The sequence below is a fragment of the Epinephelus moara genome, chromosome 19 (genome assembly GCF_006386435.1).
Source record: "Epinephelus moara isolate mb chromosome 19, YSFRI_EMoa_1.0, whole genome shotgun sequence".
NCBI lineage: Eukaryota > Metazoa > Chordata > Actinopteri > Perciformes > Serranidae > Epinephelus > Epinephelus moara.
The window spans coordinates 14,898,270-14,911,989 of record NC_065524.1 but is presented as its reverse complement, the minus strand read 5'-3'; the positions used below and the strand labels follow the sequence as shown (position 1 = coordinate 14,911,989).

The 13,720-nt window shown below is 42.4% G+C and overlaps 1 protein-coding gene across 2 annotated transcripts in view; it reads left to right on the top strand.

The window, feature by feature from the left end:
- Positions 1–13,661, top strand: part of slx4ip (SLX4 interacting protein) — a 36,838-nt gene extending 23,177 nt beyond the window's left edge. For both annotated transcript variants that reach the window (XM_050071217.1, XM_050071218.1), the window contains exons 6-8: positions 301–389; positions 11,636–11,742; positions 11,838–13,661. In XM_050071217.1, the coding sequence (XP_049927174.1) occupies positions 301–389; positions 11,636–11,742; positions 11,838–12,624 (983 nt within the window). In that variant the 3' untranslated portion in view covers positions 12,625–13,661. The remainder of the gene's footprint in view (positions 1–300; positions 390–11,635; positions 11,743–11,837) is intronic.
- Positions 13,662–13,720: the final 59 nt, after the last annotated feature.

Genomic DNA, 13,720 nt, shown 5'->3' with positions numbered 1-13,720 from the left:
TATTGTTGTTGTAAATGGTCTTTGCCTTTGAAGCTGAAGAAACAGTCATATTACTCCCCAAGAGCCGTTGTTAACATAAAATTTTCTAATATTTCATGCTGTTTACGCGGCTCATAAAGCTCAGCAGTTATCTGTAAACTGCCATTTTCCCCTTGGTCTGAGGGATAGTAAATACTTGGTGTTGTAGATGTAAATTCAACCCTCCACCACAATTCCCTCTGTCTGCCTTTGACTCATAATTAGAGGTGAGCCCACGTTATTAACTAGCATGGTCTGTGTTGTTTCTCTGCCTGCCTTCAGATTTGCGTGTGTTTCCTGAACGCTATGTTGTGTGTGTGAGCTGTCCAGAGGATGCCTCAGCGCACCATGGAAACCCGAGCCTGGCCGCGGTGAGTGCTGTTTATACTCCTCTATTTCCTCTTCCAGTCGCCTGGCAAAAAGTCCTGCATGGGTCTGTGTGTTATTATAGGGATGTGTTGCCAAATTGTGCTCTCACTTTATATATGCTGATCCTCGTTATGTGACGGGTGGGGGTGGGGGGGCTCTGAACCTGCCAGGGCTTCTCAGAGACCTAGTGAGGAGGAAGGAGAGGATGACAGGGGGTTGGATGGAGTGAGGTGGGGTCCAAAGCTGCGGAGTCACCCCTTCTTCGAAAAGCTCCTGCTCCCACATTCTGCCAATTCACTCCAGCTGTACAATTTTGGTTGTTGTTTTTGTCAAACTCAAACATGGGATTGTTGTAAACCTCAACATTAATGGGTAGTCGAAAATAAAGCCAAAACTAATTTTGTACATTTTAGCTCTTGGGAAAGTCTAGATACTGCTAGAACTCCACTTTTATCCAAACTTATTGTGGCACTGCAGTCAATGTTGACATTGTCAGAACATAATATTCATCTTATATAAAAATCTGGGGTTTGTCTACCCTTTAAAGGTTGTGTATGTGTCTTTAAGAAAACCCTTTTTGTTAGTGACACCTCTCTCTGAGACTGTTAAGTGAACTGCAGTCAGCATCGTGTTGCTCGCACCTTTACTCCAAAGGCATGAGTGAGCACTTGGGCACCGTCCAGAACAGTGGCGTGACTGTAGACTGTGAAAATAATAGACATAGCTACTGTCACCCATTGGTTTGTGGACTCCCATTTTGAAGCCCCAAGTTCGGCACCTTGGCTGCCACCATCTTGGTTTTTGAGCCAAAAGTGACCATAGTTGGGCAAGAGTGGAAAATTCGTCCCGAGTCCTTTACGTAGAAATCAGTCCACAGGCTGTTAGGCAACCGAGAAAGTCAGGGGAGGCCGTTGTTTTTAAGTTACATTACAACCTGTTCACCCAATAGCAATAAAAAGCAATTAATATATGTAAAAGATACTTACAGAAATTTTAAACACCTCACTAAGTGTGAAGGCTTAATATAATCTCGCACTAATATATAGAATTCTCCAATTTACAGCAGTTCAGTCATGGTTCAAGAGAACTACAACAACATTTCTCATCATTCTGGTACACAAACATTGTTTGGGTTTTTGAGGAGGAATTCAGTTAATGTGATTGTGTGCAGTTAAATGTTATGTGCAATGATTGATAGGACTCAGATAAAGTTGGGTTCAGTGGGTTTTTCCCTGCAAGAGTCCAGGCTGTGTATGTTGTGTTGTTCTCATGTCGCCCATGTCATAAGACCTACTACTGTAGTTCTTTTTTGTCCATTCCTATTACAGACAACTATCCTGTGGCCAGTGCTTATTTGATTCCAAACTCTCAAGAGTATTCTGAGAAATAGTGGTGGAGCCTCTCACCTTGGCACTCACATCAAGGACAGACATCTCTCCCATCACATCCCATGATCAGCGGCCTGCTGTTTTTCTATGGGGTTTTTGCTATTGTTTCCCTTTGAAATGTCTCTGCACTCTCCACAGTTTGGCTTCCAATGAAAGCAGTGATTGTAATATTTTTAGTGGAGCAACACAGTCGTCAGTGAAAAGTTCAGATTGTGTAACCAATTTTCCAGTTCAAGGAGGCATTGCTGTCGATTGCGTTCCTCTCCTCAGGATGTGGTTCTCTGGGCTCATACAGTACAAGCAGAGGGAATTGGAGGGTGGGAGTCTTGTGGTGGAGCTCTCACTAGTCCAACCTCGAACGTGGTTTGTAAGGGAAAGATACCAGACAGCAGGGCTAAAGTTTTTCACATGACAAAAACAATTATTTGTTTACATCCTTTGCTCTGTTCTAATTTGTCAGAAACAGAGTTTTCGCAGTTTTAGTGTTGCCAAAAAAGTTGACGATCTCATGAAAAAAAAAAAGCTTATGCAGTGAGTCACAACTGATGTAAGGCATAATAATGCCGCTGTCTAAAAATAATGGGGCCTTTGGAGTTCTATGTCAAAGTTGATCATATGCTTGAGAAGGGGTCTTTTATTCCACAACTCTTGACAGCATGAGCCTGTTAGTCCCAAAAAATGCCACGTTTCCCTTTATTTAGGGAGGTTTCGGTTTTGTTGTTAGGGTTCAGTTTGTGTGACTTGTTGAGCAAAAACCCTTAACCGCAGTGGAAATGTAGACTCATCAAATTAGCACTTCTCAGAAGGTCAGGGGGTTATGTTGTGAGGGAACTAAGGTGACATCATGGTTGGCCTTTTGTCCTGCGAAAGCCAACATCTCGGTCCCACGCTAGCGCATGCTGTATGTCTCTTGTACACTGTGCACTTTTATTAGTCATATTTTCAGCTGTGGTTCAGTTCGAAGAGGAGCTGGTGAGATTTAGTCATTTCCAGTTGTATAGAAGGAACTAGGATACCAATTATTATTGATTTTAAGTACTCAAAGTCAATACCAAAACCTCAATTTTTGGGTTGAGGCTAGAGTTTGTAGATGTTTTGCACAGATTTAACACATCTGAAATATCATTAAGGATCATCAAGGGTGAGTAAAACTTTGCTTAATAACAAACAAATGCAGTTGGTTGTGATTATCAATAATTTTATATCAACAATTGATTAAATCACCAAGTGTAATGTAAACAGTCTTGCTTATAGTGACAAACTCACTCAAGAGGATAAGATAAGAAACATTTTTGTGTATTACATTGCATGAAATTGAAATTTGCCTTCAGCATTCTAGCAACACAGCTTCAGTTTCAGTTTCCCCCAAAGCTTGACTTTCCCCAAACTCTACAAGGTGTTTGTCTATGGAGCGTCTTTTAGCATATTTTTTGGTTTAACGGCCACAGATTTACTGTTCTGGTTCAGTCTCACAGCTCTCATCAACACCTTTTCCAACAGCAACATGCATCTGTTTTTAGCATAAAGCTCTGATAAACCCACTTTACACCACATTCCCAGCACCAAACACCAGACAGACAGATTTAGCGATTAGCTGGTGAACATATTGGAGCAACTAGCGGGAATCAAGCTAGGTATTTCCTTCAGGAGCCTATGGAGATAACAATGGAGCTAAAAGAAGAATGAGTATTAGACCTGCCAACTGGCTAACATGTTCACTAACACATCTTAAAAGGTGACATGTCAATGCTGGATTTGCAGGTAGTGTCTGCTGCCCCCAAAGTGAACAAAAATTTCAATTAGTACAGGTCTAACAGTCAGCTGTACCTTCAAGCAGATTAGAGCAAGTCTGACTGGTAGGGAGGTTGCATATTGCAACCAACTGATACATCCTGCTTGTGCTAAGCATGTAGGAGAACTATGGTGGCCAATGACGCTATCTAGAGCCAGTGTTTGATTTGTCCATTCTTGCTTCTGCACAGCAACATATATAGATATAGATGGCTCATTCTAAGGTACAAAAACATGATTCTAAGTTTCATGTGATTAAACACTGATGAAAACATAGTTATGATTATTATATTCCATTTCTGCCAGTGTCCTAACCTCTGGACCTTTAAGGTGTAGGTAAGCTCAAAACAAAGCAGTTCATATAACATGCTGCCAAGTCACGTCGCAGGGCAGAAGTGTTTATAGCTTTCCCAAACAGCAAGTCTGGAAAAAGGGGTAAGAAGCCTGGTGTCCAGTCTTTCCTGGAAGGCATTCATAGTGTTACACTAGGTTGTACACATGATAAGTAAAAGAAATAGTTGTGTAAGCGTGTAAGCAATGAAAAAAAAAAGGCTTAAGAGAAAAGTTCAATCCCTGTTTACTTTCTGACCTTCATGCATCTGGCCAATTGCTAAGTAAAGTCAACACGAATGTCAGTTTCCGAAAGTTACAGAAGTTGTTGACGCAGCTCAGATTTTGATGTTGGTAACAAGGAGATGGTTTCAGATGCTGTTTGAGTGTCTGGAGTTGCTGAGTAGATCTATCCTTACATCCTGGGGCCTTTCCAAACCAGTCACTACCCACTCCCACTCTGCCGTGGAGTGTAACTCCATTTGTAATCACCTTCACTGCTCACTGAAGCACCCCTCATCAAGGTATAGACACAGCAGCAAGCTTTGAGACACACTACCCTCACTGTGGCATTTTCTTTTCTCTAAACATTTTCTCGTTTTTCTCTCTAATGTTTATACGCTGCTTGTTTTTTGCAACAGTTCCTGTTAATATTCAATCAAATGAATGTGACTGTTTTCTAGAGACTAGAGGAGGGTATACTTTATCCTAAATACAATGTAACCTTTAAGATGTTACATCTGTATGACAATATAAATGCATGTTTTAATTTGAGCAGTTTATGTTTGTAAGAGAAGCCGCATGGAACTGAAATTGTACAGAGCATCTTCCATGACAAACACAATATTGTGTTGCACATGGTCAGTAAGTCGGCATCAATGCAGGCTCGCTGTTGGGTGGTTTTATAAGCCACTTCCCCTCCCCGCTCTTTGGTTTGGGACGTCCCTCAATGTGGCGGACCCTCCAGGTAAACTCAGAAAGAGTGGAAGTAGGTAGGGAGAGGGTGTAGCTGGAGGTTTGGGAAAGACCCCAATCATCTATTGGGGCAACTGCAAATGATAATTTGATCTATTAGAGACTATTATCAGGCTGATGTACTCGTTCTGTTAGAGCATATAATCATATCAGAAATGATCACAGTAGTATACAGTATTACACAATTATTATTATTATTATCATTATCTGTAAAATTACCTTAAAAGGAATGAAAACACAACGTTTTTTTTTTTTGTTTGTTTGATGAACGCTGTCTTATACTCGAAACTTGAAACCATTTTTTTAATGGAAGTAAATGTAAAAAGTCTGACAGGCAGTTGTGGAGGAAAAGAGATGCTCGTGCAGGTGAGGTTCTCTGTTCGGCTGCCTTTTTTAAAAATACCGTACATGAGCAAATCTGCATGATATGATATGATATGATATGATGGCATTGTCATAACACAGCATATCTTTAAATGTGTGCACAATTGCAGCTCTGCTCTGCAGAGGCATGGCCACTAAGACAACTATGTTTGCATGAGAAGCAAACAAAAGACATCTCTCACAGACAGTGTTTTTTTTTTCTGCTTGACATTTCAAGATTCAAGTCCCTCATAAAAGTTGCTCCTATTGTGAGTCAGCACCAACAGTGAGGAGGGCAGCATGGGAAGGAAGAGCTAGTGTTTAGGATTGTGGCCGATGTTTTCTAGTCAGGCACAGAGTGGGCAGCTGAGGTGAGTGGCGTGCTGGGCCGCAGAAGTTTGGATCAAAGGCAGAGCAGATGTGTTTCCAGTCCCCCCCCCCCCCTCTACTGAGCTGTGGACGAGCCTGTGTGTTTACTCATGACCTCAGCACGCCTCTGTTCTTCACAGCTCTCAACAGCTAGCAGCAGCGCTTTCCCAAGCCTCCAGCGTCTGCTGATCTCCTCTCCGCCAAGGCCAAATACATGACTATGATCTCTTTACAGCTCACGATCTTGTCCCTTCATTCCATCCTGTCTTAAGCTGCTTTCATTGATTTGCACGAAGTGAGTCCACACAGTTAACAGCTTGTCTTAATCCTTACACATGGGTGGATCCAAAAACATGTCATTGTTCAAGGATACGAACTGTCCTCTATTTTAGACAAGTATGTGCCTATGCATGTTTGTTGACTTTGTTTCAGGGAAGATGTGGTGAGCTTAGACAAACAGGGCATGTTTCCTCTGTGGGAGTTGGGTGGGGTGGGGGGAAGGGGGGGTTGGTGTGTGGACTAGTTTCACGAACATCTCTGCAGGAGGTATTTCTAGCCTGACAGTTAAATAGTGATGTTGTTTCTTGGTGCCAGTTTAAGGATTTTGTATACTTAGATGTGCCATCTGAACTGTTCAAAGGCTTTCCTTTGACTGAACTCATTTTAATAAATGGAATACTTTCAGGGATTCAAGCATTTCAAGTGGTATGAATCATTATCTTGTGACAGATGAGTGAATAACGGGCTTTGGGAGGACGGCATCTTGCTGGTTTTGTGTATGTTGGGTGAGATACAAAGACATTAGAGTAATCCAAGAACAATCCACTGTGGCAGATTACAAGCAAATGTGAGTTGATGGTTGATCGGAGCTTTCCATCCTGACCTGTTTTGTGACTTGTCATCATCATCTGTCATCATGTTTTTTTCTGGTTGTGTGCATGTTTTAACTTCAGCTAAAAGTTTGCTAAGCCTACATGATGGGTTGAGAAACATCTCTGACCTCCGTTAAAAATCCTTGCAAAACCTATTGGATAAACTAAAACAATGCATGTTTATCAAGCTGCAGAGAAGCCTGTTATTCTTGGTTCCTGAAAAGCTGAATGTTTTTACCCAGCAAAATTGTTTTTGTATTGTACAGAGGCATGACCATGGGCATTTATGTAGATTGAACAGAGCAAACCTCTACTGTATGTCAACATAGTGTAAGATTACTTAAATAAGAAATGTCTTTGGAGAGATTTTGCCATGCTATGCAGCAGTGGAGTATTTTAGACTACCCAGAGACTATTTGGCTCTGTCAGTGGATTACTTTCAAGTACAGCTGCCTTAAAAGATAACCAACATAATCTTCCTATCTGTGTTCCTACCTTATCTTTGATGGCAAAGAAGAAACTGCTCATTCCCTGCATTTTATGGAGCCTGTAGTTGGTTATCTTTTTGAAGTTGTTTCCAGGAGTCATTCAGAATCAGGGCAAGCTATGAGAATCTGTACCGGTATCCTTTTAAACCAAAATGATTCATACTCTCTGCTCTCCTTGCCCTTTTGCCAGGCTTATCTTTATAATCTGACATCCAGATGTGCTGTCTTGCTGCAGCTCCCGTGGTGGAGCCATGTTGTTTCGGAGGCTCCGGGGCCGGGGAGGGCACTGTTGGTCGGATCCACGTGTTGCATCACGAGAAGTGTTTTGTAGCTCTGTGTGGGGGTGAGCAGACTGGCTGGCGGTGGGGGGGTTAAATCCTTGTTGCTGAGGGAAAGGTGGTGGCGGCGGGCGGGTAGAAGTTCTTATTTACCACCATCCCTCCCTCCTTTTTCATGGGACGCTCTCCAGCTATTGGGAGTTTGCATCATTCTGTACGAGATTAGGCCACCTCGGTTCCCACACAATACTTACTGTTTTATCCACAGAGCTTGTGATGATTATAATGTTGTTCGTGCACCAGCTTACTCTCTCTCTTTCTCTCCACCTTAAATCCCTCTACTTTCTTCTCTAGTTGCTATATACAGAATTTCCAACCCCTGGACCCCTGGTGATAATAATTCATGCACTATCTCTCTCTCTGTCTGTCTGTCTTTCTGTCTTTCTTCTTCTACTTTCTATGTATATCCAACCTCTTCCTCTCTTCATGCCTCTTCCTCTCCATCACTCAGTTCTTTCACTCTCTCTCTCTCCTGCTCTTTTGAAGTCGTGCCGACAGGAACAGAAAGGCACAAAACTTTCCCAGAGAACCTCCCATTGGCTTCTTGTTGATTTTTCTTTCAAGTTGATTTTCAAACAGCATTTATTCATATTAAACAGATGAGAATACATATCAAGGCATTACAATGCAAATGATGGCACCCACATCTTTCTCAGAATTGTTGTTGTTGGGGTGGGTGTGTGAGTGCGTAGGCAAATGCAAGTTTGAATGTGTGTCACTGTCCTAAATCCAAATCCCAGTGCTAGCTGTGGCTTTGGATATGAGAAAGCGTAAAGACTGAACCCTCTGCCCACACTCAAGCATGACTCCATCTCTACACAAAGGGCAGCCTGTGGAGAACTTCCTGTGTGAGGATTCTTGTGTTTGTGGGCATGCTGGAGAGACTGTTGAGGTCAGACGATATGACTCTGGGGGGTGCCTCTTCTTTTGTTGTACTCCCCTCTAAACGCTCTCTCTTTCTCTAATTCATTCTGTAGTATCTTGTCCCTTGTTTCTTGTCGTCTCCGCCTACTTCCTTGTTGCCCAGCCTCCTTATTCACTCCCCTCCCTCCGTCTGGCCTCTTTATTCCGTCCGCCACACCACAGACCAGAGTGCAGCTAGGTCTCAACACCCAATGCAAAGCCACAATGCCCCAGCTGGCCCTTGCAGCTTGGGACGATTACTGTTTCCCCATGTGTGTCGGGTCATATGTTGTCACTGGTATCATGACATGTTGGAGGGGACATTAATGATTTTTTTCTCTTTTAATGGAGGCCAGAGCTTACCACATTGGCTTTCCCCTGTCTTAGAGTGCACATTGATCATTTTACCAACCAGTTTATGGAATAGTAATGATCTGAAAAATGGCTGATATTAAATAAACATAGAGGCCACAGCCTCGATTTCTCAAGATTTAACTTGTGTCTGGTTGTATTTTCCCACTGCAGTAGTCTATGGAGTGTTTTTAGCTAGCAGCATGGCTCTATGGATGGCAATGTCTGTCGGTCCACCACCTTGGTCCAGATGAACAACTACTGCATGGATTGCCATGAAATTTGATGCAGACCGTAGTGGTGGCTAGATGATAAATCCTAATGACTTTGGTGAACCTCTGACCTTTTATCTAGCAACAGGTGAAAATTTCACCCATCAGTCACAAAGACACAAAATTTTGTCTCAGAGGCTAAATCATACTGACTTTAGTCATTCCTGAACTTTTCACTTTTCTAACCTTTCCCCCTTTCAACCTCAGCTGTGCTTAATGTTTAGAGCTAATAAGCAATTGTTAGCATGCTAACAGGCTAATAATGGTGAGCATGCCAAACATCAGCATGTTGGCATTGTTATTGTTAGCCATATGCTGGATTCACATGCTCCTTGGATGGTTCCATTTCCCGGGGTTGAAAGTCATTCTTCTGACTTTGGTTAGGTCGTGAGCTTTTAAGTCGTATTGTGGATAAAACATGGATGCTACAAAGAAGATGTGTTGTGTTTTACTGCTCAGAGCATTTAACGTCCCAATGAAGATTAATGTTGCTATTCAAGTATGGTAAAACAATTTGAAGACTTAAATTACAAAGTGCTTTGGTTCCAGATTTGTTGCTGCACCAGTATGTCCCCTAAAACTACTAGAATATTGCTTTACCTGAGGAATGCTAATAAATAACTTCTCTAACTTATCTAGGCCACTGTACATGGACAGCAACTAATTTTTTACAACATTAGAAAATACATGTGAGCAAACTATTTACATGCATTATGCGAATCAACTGAACAATTACTTTTGTCTGCCATGTTTCCACATATACAATGTCAACTTGGCAACTTGTGTACCAAAATGTTTGCCAACTTTCCAGTTGTTACTTGAGGGGGCGTTTATTTGAATTTTGCTGGTCGACACCACATGTATGCAGGGATAGACTGTATTAAAGAAGAGCATTACTCTGTGGACTACTGTTTTGAAGTTGGCAATTCTGCTGTCACCATTTAGATTTTTGGAATCAGAAGTGATCATATTTGGATGAGAGGGTGGATGTATAGAGGAGAGAGGGGTGGATCAGACAAGCATACCCTATATTGGTGGTGTCCAAACTTTTTTGTCCAAACTGCTCCTGAAAGCAGTTGCCCTCGCCTTCAACTTTACGTTTTTTTTTTGCCAAGGCCATGTCTGCTACCTAGCAGGGAATGTCTGCTGTTAGCTAACCATTGCATTTGCTTGGTTACAAGCAAAAAGTGCAGTTTGGCACATAGCATATTTTTAAAGTCAAGCCGAGGCCCATTTAAAATTGGTCTGCGGGCCACAATTGGCCCCTGGGCCGGACACTGGACATTCTTGCCCTATATTGTGTATTTCACTTTAAATGGGACCATAATTTACAAAATGAGCATCATGCTGTATTGAAGAAGACTTGAAACTATCAATTGAGACCAAAAGTTCATTAGGAAAATATTTTCTGAGGTAATAAATCAAGTCAGATGATTTTCTCATAGACTTTTATTCAGTTGGATTTCTTTTTTGCAACCAGAGGAGTCGTCTCCTGCTGGCCATTACAAAGAATGGAGATTTAAGGCACTTAGGCACTGGCTTTACTTTTCAGACCTGGAGATGAGTCGTTGTCATGAGCTTGTTAGTATGCTGAAGTTAGCTTATAGCTCAAAGCACTGCTGTGCCTAATTACAGCCTAATACAAGTGAGCATCACTGTAGACTTTTATTCCTGTTAGCTTACAGCGTTTCACTCATATAATGAAGCTCCTCACCCATATGCAGCTTATTCTGGTTAAACAAATATGTACTTTGGCTTAATATCTAAACCACAGTTACTCTGATATTCTCCCAATTAATTTACAATAAATTGTCAGGCTTTCAACATTTAGGTTCTGCTCAATTTACCACCAGCGTCTCGTGTTCTCTCATAAATCCAGAGTCTGTTCTGGGTCAGCCAAGGAAAAGACCTGTGATTAACCTTCATTAGTGGCCTGTTGAGGGCACACGTTGGTGAGATCCAATCTCTGGCCCTTTCCCTGTTCTGCCTCAGTAGGTTCCCTTTGTTTGTGGGTATATTGAACTTTCAACCCATAGTTAACCATTTTAGCCAGCTAAGAATGTACTTTTTGTAGAGGCTCAAACATATAGTGGCTTATGGAGTAGTCTACATTTAAATCTGCAACTCAAAGTGCTGCTACAGTCTCCTAACCACGAGGCTACTTTCACTAACTTGTTTTTATCTTGTCCTCTCTTCTCTGAGATGCTTTTTGCCCCTTTTCTGCATTTTCCCATTCATGTCTCGGTTGTATTTTTCCTCTGCCTTGCTCCATCATCTTATTAAGGATCCCTCTCTAATCGCTGTTTTGACTTGTCAACATGGTTTCACCGTTTAGTAATCATGCCTCAGGCTGCAAGCACCACTCCAAGTCTCAGACAGCAGAGACTATGAAACGCACGTCACACTATGACAAGCCAGTGATTATTTTCTAAAGCCTTTGAGGTGGTTGCTTTGGACAGTATTAAGTGAGGGACTAATTATTTGTGCCAGCTGGGGTGTCTTTAAAGGCATTAAAGAAGACATTCCTCTTGTGCTGTATCATAGTTCAAATAGTGAGGTGGCTACACTATTTGGAATTCAGAAAAGTCAGAGGAGGATACATTTATATAAACTATCTGTTCCTCACATTAGATTATTTTGACTTTTAATTTTATTCATTATCTTATCATTTTCACAGCGGTCTAGTGGATGTTTTTTAATCTCCAGCAATACCAGATGATGACAGCAGTCTGCTTTGGAGCCAAACCTTTCCAGGGGATGCCAGGAATAATATTTTTTGTTTACACCGATTCTGTTTGTCCTCTTTAGACCGAACTGAGCGAACAAAGCCGATCGGAATATTTTTCCAGAGTGGGAGAAACCCAAGAGCCTTTAAACAGCCCCACAAAAACAAAGAAAACTGTGCTTCAAAAGATGTAAGTATGATCTAATGCAGAACTTTCCAACCCCACCAGTCAGAGAGGACACTCAAGTATCTGTTCATATCCTCTTATCCTTTTTACTTTTGCAGAGCCAAACAAGCCAGTGTCCAGCGAGAGCTCTATGGTTCCAGTACAGGGGAACAGCAGATTGACCAGAGAGCCTGTACCAAAAACCAAAGAGAGGAACTTAAGGGTATAGAGCCAGAATCGAACCCAGAAGAGACCTGCGCTGGACAGATGGCCCTCCCGGAGGCAGACCACAAGGTGCCTTGCCCCAGTGTCTTAAATGAAGCTGTGGCTCAGAGTGGGACTACTCAAGAGCAAGGCCTGACCCAAGAGCAGCAGACTGAGAGCAGTCCCCCAGACAGCATCAACCCAAATGGGGCCTCAGCAGATTTCTGCCAACATGAAATCAGTCAGGAGACAAGCAAGAGCAAGAGGTGCAAGCCAAGCGATGCAGGGGAAGACCCTCACCCACAGAGGGCCAAGAGGACGTGCCTTGGAAGACCTCCAGCCGCAATGCAAACTCACTCCACCGAGTGCTCCACACAAACATCCAAGCATGACCTTCTTCCTCTGCCGCCCCTTCCTCTTGTCGAAGCCAAGGCAGAGTCCAAGGCTTTCCCAGTCTCCGAGCGCAAGAAAACCACACTGGAAGTAGAGCTGCTTACTCCAGGGAAACGGGCCCAGAGGCTCCCCCTCACAAGCAATAACACGGCACAGACAAACCAAAACAGGCTGGCCGCAAGTCTGAGGGGCCTATCTGTCAAGCCTGCATCCTCAGGCTCCTCTATTAGTTCCAGATCCACACTCGGAGAGGAGGGGAGTGAAATTGTGCCCAGAACCTCTAGATTACGACGACTGAAGAGGTCCTGAGGGGGAGAGACAAGCTACAGTAAAGATGCCTGACGCCACGGAGATAGAGATGATATTGTGTCGGGCTACATGTTTACCTCACATGACATGGATTTGTACACGTGTCACATTCTACTGCAATATCTGTTCTTCTCACGTGCCGTACATACAGTACACACACACACACACACACACAAAAACACAGATCAAATGCTGAACACATTATGGCAATTGATACAAGAGTGTTTGAGTTACGCTTTGTCAAATACTTGAAACAGACTTTGCCTCCACCCATAAGTAGTGGTGGTCAAGAGAGGCTCGCAAATGAAAGTCAAAAACCTTTAATTGGAGTTTAGATTTGGTTTTGTGTTAAAGATTGGGGATTTCAGACAGGCAGGAGCCATGTAGTACGTCATGGCTTTCAGTCTGAAATACTGGCTCCTACGTGTCTGAAAACTGTCCAGTTTCCCCGCCGAAGCTCTGGTGTGATTGATTGCTGTTTCCAGATTTATTTCATCACCCCATTCTCAAAAATGTACTTTTGTAGTTAAGATTTCATTCATATACAATTTGCTCAATACTTAGTTGCTAAGCACCTGAAATGTATCTTTAAATTTGAGGGTATTATGCAGCTTTTATGTTGAACTTGAACCAAATATGTGTGGGTATAAGAGCAGTATTGAAGTATTAGTGGTTTTATGTGGGAGTAGCAGGACGTCTACAGTATCACAGGTTGAATGTAGCTGCTGTCGTCGCCCCAACACTCAACAGGGATGTTTGGATCACTCTGTTGGCTCTAGCCCAGAGACAGCACGGGGCAACTAGGGGCCAACAGTCACTCATACCCCAAGTAAAGCCAAAGATGTTCCACTTGATGACATAATGTTGCCTGTTTTATGTTTTATTTTACTGGAAAGACATTTTATGATATAAATAAAGTTGTTTTTCCCCAAAATAATATTTCTGAATCTTTGTAGAAATATGTAAATTGGTTGATAATTGTCTGGAAGCAGTCAGGGTGAAATAACATGGAGATCTTTGCACATTGTTTTCCTCCCACACAGTCCAGACTGGCTGATGCTTATGGCAGTTTGACAGTGAAGGTCTGTCCAACAGT